The following is a 17,936-nucleotide window of genomic DNA, read 5'->3' as shown; positions in this document are numbered from 1 at the left end:
TACCTGAGACAAATTCAAAACTTGGAATTTTCTTCTTTCGCAACGTACACCACTGCATGGGTTCTTTTGGGACACTGAAATCTGCCTTGTGCAGAGATATTGCTTGCATGTACTGACTGATGCAAGTGGCAATAAAAATTAAAAAAAGTATTTTGTTGGGTTTTAAAAATCCCTTGTTGTGTCCCGTCAACTCACACACATCATTTTTTTTTTAATTAGAAATATGTTAGGGTTACACGTAAATGATATTTTGAAGGAAAAAAAGTAAAATTTAGTTGTACGAAGTTACATTTTTATTCCATATTTCTTATTCATATTTTGTTTTAATTAAATGATTAAATTGATAATTCCGATTTTGCTTCACAATGATTGTTTTATTAGACATTCTGTTTGAGATATCCGTCGTGAGTTTGACTCACTCTTTGTGATGCAATTTTGCAACCAAACCTCCGTCACCGAGTCACCATTACTACAGGGGCAAAGAAAGTAGAATACCCAATTCAAAATCAAGGAAGAAATACCCAGTTCGCTTGAGAAAACCTATCCTTTCAAATTCTCCATTACAGTGATTGATTACTCTCCCTAATGCTTTTAGCTCTGTAGCAATGGCTTATTCAGAGATAGAGGTGGTGTCTTCGGACTCAAAAACCCAGGAAAACCCTGCCGAGGTTCCCGTGTTCGACGTTTTCTCTGCCTCTGCTTATGGCGATCTTCAGAAACTTAGAAAGTTCGTCGAGCAAGACGGTGCTTCTCTCTCCAAGCCAGACGTCCATGGCTACTACGCCCTCCATTGGGCTGCTCTCAATAACTTCCCCGATATTTCCCACTACATAATTCAGGTATCTATGCCCTAAACCCTTTCTATTTCTGTGAATTAGCTTGTTTTCTGTGGTGGGTTTATGCAGATTGAGCTATGTCTGTGGTGGGTTTGTGAGGAAAGGTTGAGTTTTGCAGTGGGTTTGTGTGGAAATTTTGAATTTTTTTGTGTGTGTGTCAGGGGGTGGTTGAACAGTTGCAGTGGGTTTGTTTGCTGTTGAAGAAGCATATGTCTGTTTTTATTTTGTTCTACTTTTGGTATTGGGTTGCTGCATTCTGTGGTGAGGTTGGCTTGTTTGGTATTAATGTACTTGGTATTGATGTGTTCAAAGCATGGTGGAGATGTCAATGCGACTGAGAATGTACAGCAGACAGCATTGCATTGGGCAGCTGTGAAGGGTGCAATTGCGGTGGCGGATGTGCTCTTGCAGAATGGAGCTAGGGTTGAGGCGGCTGATATACATGGCTACCGGGTAATTGTCTCATTTCCTCTCTCTTTTTAATGCAGTTTATTTCCAACATCCTTAATTTTCTCGGCTGAGTTTGTCCATTTTGGAAAAAAAAAAAAAAAAAAATATATTACATAAACTAGGTATTTGATTTAGAATTAGGATTCAATGATTTTTTGTTGCATACAATTTTTGTGATGCTAATGATGAAGACCAACTTCCCATTTCCTTAAAAGTAGTTCCCCATAGTTTTTCCCTGATCTTGTATATCTGTTTTATGGACATGAGTGTTCTATTGATCTTCCTAATTTTATTCATTCTTGCATTTGTTTTATGGGACATGTGTGTTCTATTGATCTTCCTAATTTTATTCATTCTTGTATCTGTTTATGTGTTGCTGATGTTCTTTCTCTTCCAAAACTATTGTTTGAGTTCTGAGATTGAGATCATTTTAAGACTCTAGTGGACCTTTAAAGCCTTAATTCCATGGTCCACCATTGTATTTGGGTGGAGATGAAGAATTGAGAGTGGAGAGGTGGCGTGGTTTGGGGACTGGATGAGATTCCAGAGGCAAGGAAGCAAGTCTGTTATTCATGGGTCACAAGTAGTTTTTGGTAGTTTCATTTCCATTAAGTATCCAACTGCTGAATCCAACGACCAAAAATGAAGCCCAGTTTTCAATACCAGCTGCATACGTACTATGTTATGGAGATGTACATATGTACAAACTTTCTTTGGTGTGGTGCATTGCGGATTACCAGTTTTGGCACTGCAGCTTGTCTGCAATGTGTTGCCATACTTTATCGCAATGTACTCTGATCTGAAAACAAAGAAAAGTTTACTTTGCAATTAATCTGGACCAAACATTTTGGAATGAACCACTCTGATCTATGGTCCAGATTCAGCAAGATTAAGCACCTTAGGTTTCCAGAGTTCCTAGGAGGAGAACTTTCTGTATACATGCTTACCCTGATACATATGTTCTTAGCATTGCTTGTAATAACTAATAACAAATTTAGGAACTTTTACTGCCTTACTGGTGATTATCATGTGTAGCATTATTTCTTTTATAAAGTGATTATTATATTTATAGTCATATTGTTTTAGGTAGATTTATATGTAGTATGAATTTAATTTTGATTGGCTGATGTATACTTTAAAATTAGGTGTTAGTCCTATATTTTGATCATAGGATGCTTGTTGCCACTAGTTTTTTTCTCAACATTTGTTTAATCTACTGCAGGCAGTTCACGTTGCTGCTCAATATGGGCAAACATCTTTTCTGAATCACATTGTTGCAAGATATCATGCTGATTTTGATGCACCTGATAATGAGGGGAGGAGTCCTCTTCATTGGTATGTTGAAAGGCTATACTATGACATATTGACATGGTTTACGTGTTCATAGATATTCTGTGACATTGGCATCGTGCTTTTTCACTTTCTCCATCACAGCATGGTCTGTCATGGATTAAATCTATTCATATCCACGTTGTTTTGTGCACACATGTAAAGAATGAGTGAATAGACGATTGAAGTAGTTATTATTGCTTTTACGGAAAATGGAAATAGCTAATTGATCCCTGCCTTCTAACTGTGTGACCCCTTGTGGAGGTATTCAGATTGGTATTGGAACCATGGAAGGACTCTTGGTGTCTGGTAAGGACTTGCGGGGGTGCAATACCAGTCTGTACCCCTCCACAAAGCTTTCATTATCAGATGTGGTTCATTATGTACATCTATATATAGCACCGGAATTAGTTCTTTCTAGATTTGGTTTGTTCATAATACTAGCATCCAACTTCTTTGCCTTTTTGTTAATATTTTCAGGATGCATGTAATACCTTGATTTGTCTAGATTGTCTTTTCTAATTATATGATTGGTCTATTTTGGTCATCTGTATTTTTGGCTGAGCCTTTAAATGGCCAAAGGGCTTCATCTGATTGGCAAAACAAGTTTTTCCTGATTTGAGGTCATTGATCAAATTGTGATGTTCTGTGCAGCAGTCTTACGTATGTGGAAACAGGAAGTTTTTGTTGTGAGATTGTCTACAGGAAAATTATTTTAATTTATTGTATTTTCAACCAGGGCCGCATATAAAGGTTTTGCAGATACAGTTAGATTACTTCTGTTTAGAGATGCATGCCAAGGGAGGCAAGATAAAGAAGGTACACTAAGTGTGCACTATTCACCCAAATATGTTGTGTTCTGGTTATTTTAAGAGTACAATTAAACTCTTAAAAAAAAAAAAAATAAAAAAAGAAAAAAAAAAGAGTACAATTAAATTTATGGTGCCTTTATTGGCACCCAACTTTAAGTTAAGTCCACCCAAATTAATAAGTTTAACCCATCTTCTTTAAGAACTTACAAACATTTAACATTCCAAAGCTATCGCAACTACTCACCCATCTCCACCCCCACCACAACAGAGGTGAACTCAGACACCAAAAAGGCTTGTCTTTCCACCCATTCAATGAAGAATTCTCATCTCCGCTACACTCATTTTTTGCATGTGTTGATGCTTGATCGCCCAAATTTCTGTGCCATAAAGCACTGTTGGCCTTATTACCGTCTTATAAAATTTTCCCGTGAGCTTTATTGACATACGACGGTCGTACAACACACCTGATGCACTCTTCTACTTCATCCATCCAACTTGTATTCTATGGTTGAGATCTCCATCCAATTCTTCGTTCTTTTGCAACATAGATCGAAGATAAAGAAAGCTTGCATTCTTTGGTACTTCCTGATCTCTAGTCCTCACCCCTATCTCATTTGGACCCTCATTCTCACTAAACTTGCACTCCATATACTTTGTCTTTGACCTACTTGGGTGAAGACTTTAGATTCCAATGCCTCCCCCCAATGTTTAAGCTTCGCATTTACTACCTCTTGCGTTTCATCTATATCATTTGCGAAAAGCATACACCAAGCGATATCATCTTGAATATTTCCCGTTAACTCATCCATTACCAATGCAAAAAAGTAACGACTTAAATCTGAGGTTTGGTGTAACCTTATGGTTCGGGCCTGGTTGCCTGGATATTTAGATTCATGTTCGGTGGCTTGGGTCGGTCAGAATTTTATGCATCAATTCCTTCAATTTTGACCCTCATGCTGCAGAAAATCAAGCGAACAACACCTTTACCAAAAAAAAAAAATCAACAATACAAAAATATTTCCAAGGCTTTCTATCTTCTTCATATAAAGCTTTGATCTCGGCTTAAATCATGCAAGTAAAAAGCTGGCTGAAATGGTTTATCAAGGAATTTACAGTTATTTCTCCACCGATGCTCGAGAAGCACAACCACTTGCTAATTTCTGTTTTAATAATGTTAACTAGAATACCTTCTCAATTATCTCAGAAAGTGTTCGATGCATATGGGTGAGAGGACAAAACAGATAATTATTCATTCATCTGTGTTGTGGTTGAGTGCTTTCAAACTTCAGTTTTGGGGTCGAGAAAGTGATAATGATTTATGTCCTTTTTGGTCATTCCATAAGAGTAAAATTGGAAGTATAATTTGTTAAATTAATTGGGTGAACTTAACTAAAAATTGGGTGCCAATAAAGGCACCCTAAAACTTATACATCAGCCTTTTATGTAATATGTCAAACCTAGCCTAAGTAGAAGAGAGTGATTAAACATGTTTCGTGATGGGTATCAAATAATGCAATACGGGACAGCTGTGATCATGAAGTTGCTACCTTAGCCTGTAAATAATACTCTTTTATATTGAAGAAGATGAATTTCAATCATGCTTATTTCTTCTTTTTGGTGCTCTGCTTTGTGGTCTGATGATTTGAGTATACCATTTGTATTAGGTTGTACCCCTTTGCACTGGGCAGCCTTAAGTGGGAACGTGGAGGCTTGCACAGTGCTTGTCTATGCTGGCACTAAGCAGGAATTAACGGTGAAAGACAATGCTGGTTTTACTCCTGTTCAGATTGCATCTGATAAAGGTCATCAGCGTGTCGCTCTTTTCCTTGTACGTAACTTTATATTTGTAGCACTTCTGGTAGCTTTCTTATCACCAAATCTAACGGCACTTGAAATGCAGATATGGGAATATGAGGTTGAGTTTGGGTGGAGGTTTTATACTGGACCATATTTTGCAATGGTTGCATAACTTGTGGGTTCTTCTCATAGATTTGGCGTTTGTTATTATTCACATTTTCTTTTCTTTGTTGAGAATTTAGTGTCAAGTATAGTACATATATAAGGTAAACAAATTGGTTAGTGGTTCTCATGTACTTTCCATAACTTACATACATGCCTCGCCAAACATGAATGTGTTCTCTTTTCTGGAAGACTTGCAGGAGTTATTGTAAATATAGATGTCATATCATATGTATCCTTATTTATATCCTTCGATTCTTCTCATGACAAAAGTATATGTGAAGGGGGAAATTATATTTTACAATGTTCTGTTAACTGTTAATTGAATAGGAATGTTTATAATATTATCATGTTAGTTGAAAAAGAGTAATTTTGTATCTTGTGCAGGCTAACCAGCATCGGGCTCATAGCAACTACTGGAGAGACAAATTTTGCAGTGGAAAGATGGCGGATATTGGTTACGCACCTGTCTTGTTGTGTATAATAGTCTTTCAGACAGTTCTCTTTATGAATTCAGTCCTTGCAGGTAGCAAAGCTTGTTCCAGTTTTCCCTTGGATTTCAGATAGATTTTCATTTGCTAGTCATTCCTCACTGACTTCATACTTACCCATGTTAGCTCCGAATCTGACAAAGGTTACTGCTGCTGTCGGTCTCTGGGGATGGACTGCCGTTTCATTAGCAGTGGGTTCCTTGATTATGTTCTACAGGTGCAGCAGGTATTCCTTTTTCTAGAATCTGAAATTAAACTCAAATTAATTTTTTTTTTTTTTTAATCTTCTCCAGTTCTCTGAAATGGGTATTTTGCATTAGTTTCGGTAAGAAAATTTGAATGTGCCTTGATACTTGAACTTCTGGTTTGGACAATTTAGTAGTCACTTAGCACTTAGGGTTTGTTTTTTTCCACGGCCACCAGATAACCCCACCCATTCCTTTTTTGGGGGAACCTAATATATCTGATACATCGTCAAGTGACATTACTAGCCTGGCAAATTTATACTTTAATAGTAGATGTGCTTTATTGACACACCCCGACCGAGATCAGGGCATGCTGGCCGTCACGTGGGAGTGACGTAACCATGTGCACAGTGCGGAAGCTAATAAAATAATAATACAAGTACGAATAAATAAAATCCAGCTATACACAACGTAAGAACATACATGTGCAAGCGTAAGTGTGAAAACAAAGTTCAGAGCACGAAGACCTAATGCAGTCCACGAGACACAACAATATGTAAACACACCCAAGGGTGGTCTTACACTGGTGATAATCTGTCAGATATGTCGGGGAAATCCTCTAGGGAGCCACCAAAAGTGCTAGCCAACTAGAACCTGGAGGGGTGCAAAACAAAAGTGTGAGTGGGCAAAAACAAAGCTTTTCAAAAACCATTTCAAATACAAGATTCTAACCCTTCGCCGTAAAACCTGTATGCTTCTCAGAAAAATAGAATATACATATATATAAGTCATGCTCGGAAATATGCTATGCCAAATGTCTCTAAATAGAATGCAAGTGCTCAGGAATATCAAATCAATGCGATGTAAACTGTCAGCTGGAGTCACCTAACGTGACCTGTACAGCTGAATCTAGAGCTCAGATCTCCATCTCACTAGCTGTACCTGTACATGAGTCGGAACCACCTAAAGTGGTCTGTACGACAGGACTGGGTGTATAATAAGTACGCTCAAGTGCTACGATCACGTGAAGGCTGGGCGACGAATCACGGGTCACCTACGAGTCGGAATCACCTAAAGTGATCTGTATGACAGGACTGTGCACCTAACTTGGATCCAAGATGAGTGTGTGGTGCGGGAGGTGAACATCACGTGAAGGACTGTGTCCAACTCTGGGCGGGAGCACTAACACCGGGGATGCAGGTTATGAGCTCACTATATATCTCAAATCACTACTGAACATAAACGTAAATCATAACTCACCTGCCACTTACCTGTGCGTCCGCAGCACCAAACATATATATATATACATGTGCGACAAATAATGCGTATTTCAATGGCAAATAATAAACATGGCATGTAAATGTATAAACGTTTCAATTCACTTTCTGGGAAAAGTATAAGTATATAGGTATATACAGAAAACCAAAAGTCCACTCACTGGTATGTAGAAGGGTCGTAATCCCTTTGCCTCGAGTGACCGCGCTCGTCCTCGGGATAGGTCTCACCTATATGCGAAACAACTATAAAAACGTTAATTTGAAAGCACATAACCAACCTTTAGAAATAACTTATCATACAATGCTCAAATGGGGTGTATGAATACACCAACGTGATCTACTCAACCTCAGGCACATCCTCATATTTTTAGAAAAATTTTCCACCGCTGCTCGTGCCCCCACGCGCCGGCCACGCGCAGGCACGTGCCTGGCACACTGACGGCGTCATTTAACGCCGTCAGGAATATTTCGTTAACTTTAACAGTTTCCGTTAACGCCGTTAGGAATATTCTGTCCAAACTAACGGAATATTCAGTCGTCTTCTCCGGCGAGGCCCCGGCGCCGTCGACGGCACCGGAAAATCAGGAAATTTTTAAAACTTCATATCTTCTTCGTTTTTCAACCAAATTTCACAAAATTGGTACCAAAATGAAGCTTACAACGAAAGGAACAAATCCATACCACTTTCAAGCACTAAAATCCACGGAATCTCGCCGGGAAAACATCACCAACTCCGGCCAACCTTGAAACTCACGATCCCGACGTCCAAAACCTTCAAACGAACCACCCCGAGCCTCCTAAGGACCTCACCAAGCTTCCTACAAGCTTGAAATCCCCAAAAACACAAGAATTAATGTGTGCATGAACAATGACCAAATCGGGGTATCCCGAGTTCGACGTGAAAACGAAGGTATCCTTACCTAAAATGGGTATGGTTGAACTCCTACGGACCTCACGAGCATGAATATGTACTTTATTCCCTCAATCTGTGAAGGTTGGGATGGTTTTGGGTTGTGTCTGTACGTATAGGATAGAAATGGGGGAGAGGGGACTCGGGATAGGGGTGCAGGGCAGGGAAAGGGTGAGGGAGGTGTGGGGGTGTGTGTGTGGCCCAGAACCTGCCAACAAAAATCCTAAAAACAACCACACAACGAAATAACCATGCTAGGGGCAAAAACGTCATTTCACCCCTACGGTTAGAAAATCCGGGACGGGCTGTCACATTTATACATCTACCACAAATCTTCTGTTATAGTTTGTTATTGTGATGTCATTAAACAATTATCTACCACATTTGCTTGCAGTAAAGATCCAGGTTACATCAAAAGAGCAGGGGATTTAAGCAATCCTACAAATGCGGAGGTATGCAATGTTTCCGATTAGTCTTTATCATTTCTACGTTCAATATAAGTAGTTTTCTGATGATTAACCATAACAATTTATACATACATACATACATACATATATATATATATATATTTTTTTTTTTTTTTGTTTTTTTCCTGAAGCCATCAATTTCTGTAAAACAGAAGGTGGTAGGCATGAAACTTAATTTGAACTTAGTTTGGTTGATAGTTTAAATCTCATCTGATGGAAAAATGTTTTAAGTTTATCTTTAGTGACAACATCGCATGTGCATAGGTAAAAAAGAAAAAAAAAAAAAGAAAAAAAAAAATCATGTATCACAAAATTTGGAAGAAACGAAACTGAGTGAGGTCCAAAATCGAGGAATTGTCATGTAAAGAAAACTCTACATCCTCCCCATCAAAATTTTCATAGATCCTTATTTTGTTTCCAAGCACACCACTGAAAACTTAGCAATCGTTCTGCAACTACAGAAGACTTTCACCTTCTTCCCCAAACTCAAAGATCAACTATTCTGATGGAACAAAAGAACGCTTGATTTTGGAATTATGCCTGAAAAGTCAGTCTCCATCGGCAATATTTATGTAACCAGTTAATAAAGGGGACCCATCTAATGCAATTGAAAAATAGATGATGTGACAACACATGCTCGAGTATTAAACCTGCATATTATGCATGCATATGTGGTAAAAACATTTGTACTCTCTACATGGCGGTGCTCAGAAATGCAGTTCCAGATGGGATATTGTTGACTTGTAAACTTGTGTAACTGAGCTTACTAACAGTGCGCCAACATTTTTCAGGATCCCTTGTTGAACGTTGATTTGAACAATTCTGCTGTATGGATGGGAAATTGGTCTCAACTTTGTCCCACTTGCAAGGTTAACTTGATGACCTATTTTCTTTCAAAGAGCTAAGTAGAATAGTATTTTGGGATATCTTTATGGTGCATATAATTTTTGTAGAATCGTTTAATGTCATGAATTTCTGACATTCTTTTGTGTCAGATAATTAGACCTGTTCGCTCTAAACACTGCCCCTCATGTAACCGATGCATAGAACAGTTTGACCATCATTGTCCATGGATATCTAATTGTGTTGGAAAGGTAAGTAGTGCTAACTTCGTCACAGTCCAAGTCAATGTAACTTTGGTATGAATACATGAGGTCACGGTTGTTTCCACCAGCTTCACTATCTCTTAATTTTCTTCTTGCAGAGAAACAAGCGAGATTTCTTTATACTTATCTGCCTGGGAACTTTGACGTCACTCATTTCTACTGCTGTTGCAGTTCAAAGTATGTGGGTAGCAGAAATTATGAACCTTGTGATGAACTTCATTTTTTTACTAGATGACAGCTGTCTTTTCATGATGACAGGGATTTGGGGTGCATTGCCAGGATTGCGAACAGAGGAGTCATGGATTCGTCGTGTGGTAGTTCAGTATCCTAGTATTGTTGCTTTTCTGTTTGTGGACGTAATTATTTTGATTGCTGTTACAACCCTGACAATGGCACAGGCAACTCAGGTAATTGATGGAACCCTCACTACATAAATTTTAGCTTTAGTTAGCAAAGACAAAACATGTGTTCCTCCGAAAAAGTGAAAACTACAATTTTCAGTTGCATTCAAGGATTAGCCAGCCCATACGGTCATTGATTTGGAATACAATTTATCTTTTATTTACCTCCTTTTCCTTCTTTCTTGAGATTTTTTCTTTGGGGCTAGATAAATAGCGATTGAAGAACCTGTTAAATAATGGGAAAAAAATGTGGGAGCAGAGATAGCTATTGATAAGAAAGTTATGCCCCTTTTCGCATCCTGTAAGAGAATACTGACAAAAGAAACGAAATCGCTGATGTGGATTAATTAATGGATTGGATGTTGCAAAATTTGGTTCTCTTTTTTTTATTTTATTTAATTTATAGTTAAAGTTCATTTTCTTTAATATACTGATGATGTTGTTGCATCTCTGAAACAGATAGCTCGAAATATCACCACCAACGAATTGGCGAATGCTATTCGTTATGGGTATCTTCGGGGTCCAGATGGGCGGTTCCGAAACCCATATAACCATGGGTGCAGGAAAAATTGTTCTGATTTTCTCATTCAGGGCCACACAGATGATGAAATGGCTTGGCCTCCATTGCAGCAGGTTGCCAGTTAGAACATTATTTGGTCCTCTCCGTTGTCCAGGCCATGGATGATGCCGAGGACCGTTGTCCCTGGCCATGGATGATGCTTGGCATCTCGCGGTCGACCTGTAGTTGCTTGTACTGTTTGCCACCGTAGCTAGGTTACCCAGTTCTCAGACACGAGACACTCTGTACAATTGAAACAATAAAATCCAAAAGAAATGAAAGCTTTTTTTCGTGCGATTGTGTGCCGAGGCAGATTGACATGGTTATGTTCTGAGACGGATCGTCTTTCTCCTCAGCTTCAGATTATTATTGGTGTGGAATTCGGGAACAAGTACAATTAATGTAATTCATTCAAGTTTGTGAGAAGTCGATATCAAGGGAGAGTTTCCTCTTCCTGAAATCATGAGATAAATGTTGAACGCTATGCGTTATTTGATAGAAAACACTGCATCTGATTACACTTTCTGGTGTTTTTGTCTTTAGGCTTACTTGAGATTGTATCTGCACGAAGTGGGGTTGTGGTATTTTTTTAGAAAAAATAATGGAAATGGTTTGAAAACTTGGAGTTTTAATGATAAGGACAAAATAAAGGGTAAAGTGAATGGTACCAAGATTGACTTTTTAGTGTAAAAATATGGTTTTTCGTTAAAGTGAATATTATCGGGAATTTTTCATTTAAGTTCCCTCTGTTTTTTCATAGACGATACTGTAATTTATGGTGAATTCATCCGAAATTTGGGAAGAGGGATTTAGACTTGGGTCAAGAGTGATGCTCACACTGCTTTAGCCGACTTGGCTAAGTTCATATCTGACATTGGCCGATTTTGTGATAAAATATACAATAACCTATCAAATCTTACGTGCTTTTTAATGTGTTTCCTTTGTAAATGGCTTTGTATTTCAGAAGTACAGATAATTTTTCTGTGGTTAAACACTTGGAAAACAAGAAAAGAAGACACAAACTTATCACTGGTACTGTTGTGTAGTTGGATTCATTTTCACTAGTATGTGCATGGAAGGTTTGTGGTTTAACTCATGTGAATGACGAGTTTGAACTATGTTGACACATTGTACATTTCAAATTGTAGAACCAACTAATTCCGAAGGGTCATTTTAAATTAATTAATTCCAGCTTTAGTACTCAGTAGATAGGGCAAGTTAACTCAATTACAAATAGCTTAACCTGACATGGAAATATATACATGGTTCTCTTAATTACGAGTACTTTTGTAGGGCTCACTCTGTAGTGTATTTTCATAAACAGGTAATTTAGTTTTTAAGTTCCTCCTCAAAGATCATTGTTAAAAGAAGTCACTCAATTTCAAAATTGCTAACCACTCAATTAAATGGTACTTATTTTAGTATATCTTGATTTGTACATCGTGTTTGCCTATTTTGATTTATATACAACGAGAAGACATTATAATTAGTCAAGTGACAGGTACAAAAATATGAACTATCTAGAGGACATAATAACTTTATACTCATATAATTATCTAACCTATGTACTTAAGAGCAACGGCGAAGCCACGTGAGTGGCCCTTGCCGGAAAAACAAGCTTGGAGTGCTCGTTCAGCCCTTTCCCTTGTCGGAAAACTTGACTGGTTTCACCCCCTCCTTGTTCTGGTGGTCTGATTCTGCTGCTGTGCAGTAGAGATGAATCCTTTTTTAAAAAAAAAAAAAAAAATTATCTAGACCAAAACAACTAGGGGTGGGTTCGGTTCCGTTCGGTTTGGTTTTTTGCGAAAACCGGAAACCGAACCGAAATTACTGTTCGGTTCGGTTCGGTTCGGTTTTCTATCGGTTTGGGTTCGGTTCGGTTTGTATTCGGTTCGGTTTTCTCGGTTCGGTTTCGGTCCGGTTCGGTTTTTTTTTTTTTTTTTTTTTTTTTCTTTCTTTCTTTCTTTCTTTCTTTATCCCAAATTGTTGTCCATATTGACAACAAGCACAGTTTTACAACATTCATTCTGATGTTAAAGTCTTTAACATCAATTATCAAATCAAAATCAACATGTATAAATAACCAATTACATTTACAATTTCTGAAAGGTTCTCAAAAGTTTTCAAAACCAACAAGCAACTGGCAACAGGTTCTCAAAACCAACATGCAACTGGAACTGGCAACAGGTTCTCAACATGTATAACCAAACCAATTACAATTTCTGAAAGGTTCTCAAAACCAACATATCGAAATCGAATATTACAAATTACAATTTCTGAAAGGTTCTCAAAACCAACAAGGAAATAACCAACAGGTTCTCAAAATCCCAGTATAACCAACAGGTTCTCAAAATCGAATATTACGAATTCAGAAATCGAATATTACAGTATAACCAACAGGTTCTCAAAAGTCAAAATCCCAGAAAACCATCAAAATCTTCAATCATGAATTCACGATTCACAACAAAGAATAATTAATCAAATATTACAAATTTACAATTTCTGAATTCTGATTACGCATGCAATTTTAATGACTGGTAATTTGGTAAGCAGAAGCAGAAGCAGAAGCCCAGAAGGCCAAAATCAGTGATTCAGTAAGCAGAAGCAGTCAAGCAAAAGCCCAGAATCGATATTCGATAAGCAGAAGCATAAGCCCAGATATGAGAGTATGATAATGAGACCAACCTTTTGCAGTCTCGAGACTCGAAGTCGACACGGCAAGAAGAAGCTCATGGCGAGATCAAAGACTGGCGTTGGCGGCGAGGGCAAGGTGTGACCGTGTGAGAGATTGAAACAATTTGAGAGTGAGAAAGGTCCGCCGGTCGTGAACTCGCGGTCGCCTGGGATTCAAGACTGAGAGAGACAGAGAGTTTGAGAGAGACAGAGAGTGATTGAAGTTGAAGTCTTGAAGACTGAGAGAGAGAGAGAGAGAGAGAGAGGAGGCTAACCTTTTGCTGTCGACTGTCGAGACTTGAAAACGGCAAGAAAAATCTGACGGCGAGATGAGAGAGAGAGACTGACGACGCGAGTCGCGTGAGAGACAGAGCGAGAGAGAGAGGAGGCTCAGGGCCTCAGGCTGCGCGAGACTGCGATCTGCGAACGAACTCTGAACTGAAGAAGAAGAACGGAAGGCAGGGAAGGGAGGGAACGAGAGTCTAGAGAGAAGAGGCCAGGCCAGGGGAATGAAAAATAAGGAGGAAGAGGGTTAGGGTTACAACAATAGAACAACTTACACCGGCGGCGTCACAGTTAAGGGTTTTGTTAAAACTTAAAAAGATTAAAAAATTAAAAATAATCTCACAAATCCTGGAGGCATGAGGGTTCGAACCCATGCCTCCAGCTTGTAAACTTTCACTGAAACCAACTTGGCAACAGGTTCTGTTTTGTTATGATTGTATGACTAAACTATTTATAAATATTCAAAATAATTATATATATATATATCGGTTCGGTTCGGTTCGGTTTAGTTTCCGAGCCTCAAAAACCGAAACCGAACTGGTCAAATTCGGTTCGGTTCGGTTTTTTTGTGGTTCGGTTTTTTTCGGCCTCGGTCCGGTTCGATTGTCGATTTTTTTCGGTTTTCGATTTTTTGAACCCACCCCTAAAAACAACGTCATTTTAGACCTGATAAAAAAAACAAAAAAAAAACGGTGCCGTTTTGTATAAGTTTGAAAGAGAAAAACAAAATATGGGGGGACCACATGTCCCCCGTTCTCTCCTCTCAGACCCGTGTCCCCTTTTTCTTTTTCAGCTTTGCCATTTGCCAATCAGAGAGCGAAGCTTGCCCGCCAAATTCCCAGCAGCGCGGCAACTTGCTAGCCAACGGACGGAAAACCAGCCAGTCTCCAGGCTCCAGCCGCTGCCAACCACTCCAGTCAGTCTCCAGCCATTCTCCAGCTATGGCTTGCAGCCTTCAAGGCCATTCTTTAGGTAAATTTTTTAATTCCTAAATTTATAACCCCTAACCCTAATTAATTATTTTATACGAATGGGTTTTAATTGGTATAGAATCATATGGTAATGCATTAATGTGGTTACTGGTTATTTGTCACATTCCGGCCCGAGCCCCTAACACAGCCCGGACTTGACTCCACCGTAGCACAATATTGTCCGTTTTGGGGCCCTACCACACCCTTACAGTTTTGTTTCTGGGAACTCACACGAGAACTTCCCAGTGGGTCACCCATCATGGGATTGCTCTCGCGCGAACTCGCTTATCTTCGGAGTTCCTACGAAACTTGAGGTCAGTGAGCTCTTAAAAGACATCGTGCTAGTTAGAGATGAGAATATACATATAAAACTTACAGGATCCACTCTCCTGGATGATGTGGGATGTTACATTATTGATTATTGATTACTGATATGAAGTTATGAAATTATTTTTTAGGATGAAAATTAAAATTTGAATTCTTGATTATGGATTAATTAATTGAATTATTCCATAATGTATACAATTATTCTTATTCATATGATTAATTGAATTGAATTTTTATTTATTGAATAATTTGTATGCTTATTATTATTGGTATTGATTAATTGAATTGTTGGTTGGATTAGTTATTATGCATATTAGGGGTAATTTGTTTGTATTGATAAATTATGGAAGATATTACTATATAAAAGGATTTGGTTATTGATATTCTTTTGAACCTTGCATTCTTTTAGCTTTCATCTCTCAGTTTCAGTGTTGGTCCAGTAACTTCACCCCTCCCCCGGTCAATTCCTGGCTTCGCCACTGTCAATCCCTTTTGTGTAAATTTTATCGTCTGTTCGTAACTAGATTGAAAGACGATAGCAAATAAAATGAAAGTACATAATGAAACTATAAAACCGTTGCATTGTAAATTATCGTCTTGCAGGATAACTATGTCTGTGTACATTCAGTTGACAATAACTATTCTTGAAAATTTGTGTCAGTGAGTTTATGTCCGCTAGGTTGGCCGTTTCCTCTCAGCTCACAAGCGGTTTGACGTTGCTGTCCTCTTCCATCCGGATGATTCATTGGACGATTGATCAATTGAACCTCCTTCATGTGAGCCAGAAAGCGATTAAAATGCCAAGTGCTTCTACGGCCGTTGGTGTCAAAATTATTGACATATATTGTAGCCTCTACTTATACACCAAACAGAGTAGTGAGATCAAGGAAGGTGTCTTCACTGCAGGGGATTGTGAGACCACCCATTGGATGGTCATATCCAAATTCATCTTCAGCTAGGCTTAACAAATCCTGGAATGGAGGTTGGTTCAAGTAGGACACTGGAATCACATACCGCTTTTTCTGGCTCTCCCCAACGTAGACGGCAAGATAGCCTTTTGGAACATCCAATGATTTTGAAGAAACTTGATTTTTCTTGGCATGTACAAGTACAATACCAGGAAATCGGAAACCCATGGTTTTGAAATTTCTCTGAAAAAGGTATACTAAAGAGTTCAGGACAGAAGGAACTTTGAGAAGATATGACTGGGAGTAGAAGACTTGTGTTGGCTTGCTCCTGAACGTTGGATGATGTGAGCATATATAGTTAAAACAGCCGTCGGTTACCTAAAATGATTGGTGATTAAACACTGGGATGGACCCAAGTGAGAGATAGTTTGCTCATGAAAAATCACATGGACTTGTCTACAAGTTATCAACAACACTTCACGAGTCGGTGACCAAAAGAAAGCGCACAATGTCCTACCACTCTTAATTGAAGGCTTATAGAAAATCAGAGACATGCTTGAGACAAGAATTTTTCCCATGGTTTTATTTCAACAGTTTTAGCATATAAAATGTGAGGACTTGGTACAAAAAATTGATACGTTGGTCTACAAAATAATCTGTACAAGTTGGAGAGAGTGGTCTGGAGGCAATTGAATGCAGATTGGCTAGTGACCCAGCTGCTCAAGCATTTGAATGTTCACATGGCTCTGTCTTCCAATGTTTCAAGGAGGCTACGGAAAAAAATACAATTGGTGAAAGACCGTGGCAGAGCCAAGTGAAAGTCATTTTCTCAAGGAAAAATTACTTGGACTTCTTTCCAACTAAACAAGAAAAATGTACGAGTAGAAATGAAGATTAACAATACAACATAATGTCCTACTCATGTTCGGAAGATAGGACGACAAGATCATTGGTAATCCTAACAATCAACTTAATGTTAAAAGAAAGTTTTGAGTGAGTGGTCTGCAGAAAATTGAATGGGACTGAAAAAAAATTTAAAGACAGAAGCATTTGCAAGTTCACATGGCTCTGTCTTCAAATTCATCATCTCGTCAAAATATATTGGTAGTGATTGAGACTACATATCTGTTGAAGTTCTGCATTCTGTCCAGCAATATCTCACCTAAAATATTGAAGTTCAGGTGGAAAACAGCACCGTCTGATCCCTCATGAGACAGTGTTCCCTTCTATACCCTATCAAGATGGTCTTAATTGTCACCACAGATTTCTTTCAAAGGAAGACAAATCCTACGTAAAACTTTAACTATATATACTTCATGAGACTTTCATTGCCATCCATTCAAGTCTCTGCATATTCTCAACTCTTCTCTTCTTCTTCCTCCTGTAAACTTTCACCTGACATTTCTCTAGCGAGACATAAAGCCATGGGTTTCTGTCATCCAAGTGTAACTCATGCAAAGAAAGTTCTTCGGCGGTCTTTTTCAAATTCAAGTCGCGGAGGTTCATATAACTTAGTAGATGTCCCAAAAGTTTTTTAGCTGTTTACGTTGGGGAGAACGAGAGACAGCGGTTTTTCATTCCTGTAGCATATCTCAATCAACCTTCATTCCAAGACCTGCTAAGTGAGGCTGAACAAGAATTTGGATTTGATCATCCAAGGGGTGGTCTAACAATTCCCTGCAGACAAGATACCTTCGTTGATATTATTTCTCGGTTTTGAATACATTGTGATTACTTGAGCTGCGTTAGATTTTTGTAAAGCAAAAATTTTCTACACATACTACAAATTTTTTTCCTTCTGTGAGTTTTTGAAGGATGATGTAAATGAAGATTGTAATGGCAACTTTTATAACAATAGTTTCTTTACAAGACGAGTATCTCTTATCTACTACTAGCTAGGTCAAAAGTGTGAGGCATAACCGTGGCCCGTGAAGAATTACATGATTTGGTAACACTTTGGTTGTAGGATGTAATTGTGAAATTTTTGTGA

At 38.5% G+C, this 17,936-nt stretch overlaps 2 protein-coding genes across 2 annotated transcripts; one reads left to right on the top strand and one right to left on the bottom strand.

The window, feature by feature from the left end:
- Positions 1–406: 406 nt before the first annotated feature.
- Positions 407–11,302, top strand: LOC103956128 (probable protein S-acyltransferase 23). Its single transcript, XM_048568724.1, has 13 exons — positions 407–839; positions 1,149–1,289; positions 2,509–2,621; positions 3,355–3,434; positions 5,092–5,255; positions 5,774–5,912; positions 6,004–6,103; positions 8,644–8,701; positions 9,508–9,585; positions 9,712–9,810; positions 9,921–9,999; positions 10,081–10,229; positions 10,683–11,302. Exons 1-13 carry the CDS (start codon positions 606–608, stop codon positions 10,866–10,868), a joined length of 1,620 nt encoding a protein of 539 aa, XP_048424681.1. The 5' UTR covers positions 407–605; the 3' UTR covers positions 10,869–11,302.
- Positions 11,303–15,033: 3,731 nt separating this feature from the next.
- On the bottom strand, positions 15,034–17,598 carry LOC103967974 (auxin-induced protein 15A-like). Its single transcript, XM_048568816.1, has one exon. It carries the CDS (start codon positions 16,172–16,174, stop codon positions 15,896–15,898), a length of 279 nt encoding a protein of 92 aa, XP_048424773.1. The 5' UTR covers positions 16,175–17,598; the 3' UTR covers positions 15,034–15,895.
- Positions 17,599–17,936: the final 338 nt, after the last annotated feature.

This window comes from the organism of the source record quoted next, unplaced genomic scaffold, assembly GCF_019419815.1.
Source record: "Pyrus x bretschneideri cultivar Hongxiangsu unplaced genomic scaffold, Pyrus_bretschneideri_v1 Contig49, whole genome shotgun sequence".
Classification (NCBI taxonomy): Eukaryota; Viridiplantae; Streptophyta; class Magnoliopsida; order Rosales; family Rosaceae; genus Pyrus; species Pyrus x bretschneideri.
The sequence above is the reverse complement of the archived record's forward strand: the minus strand, read 5'-3'. Positions and strand labels throughout refer to the sequence as shown.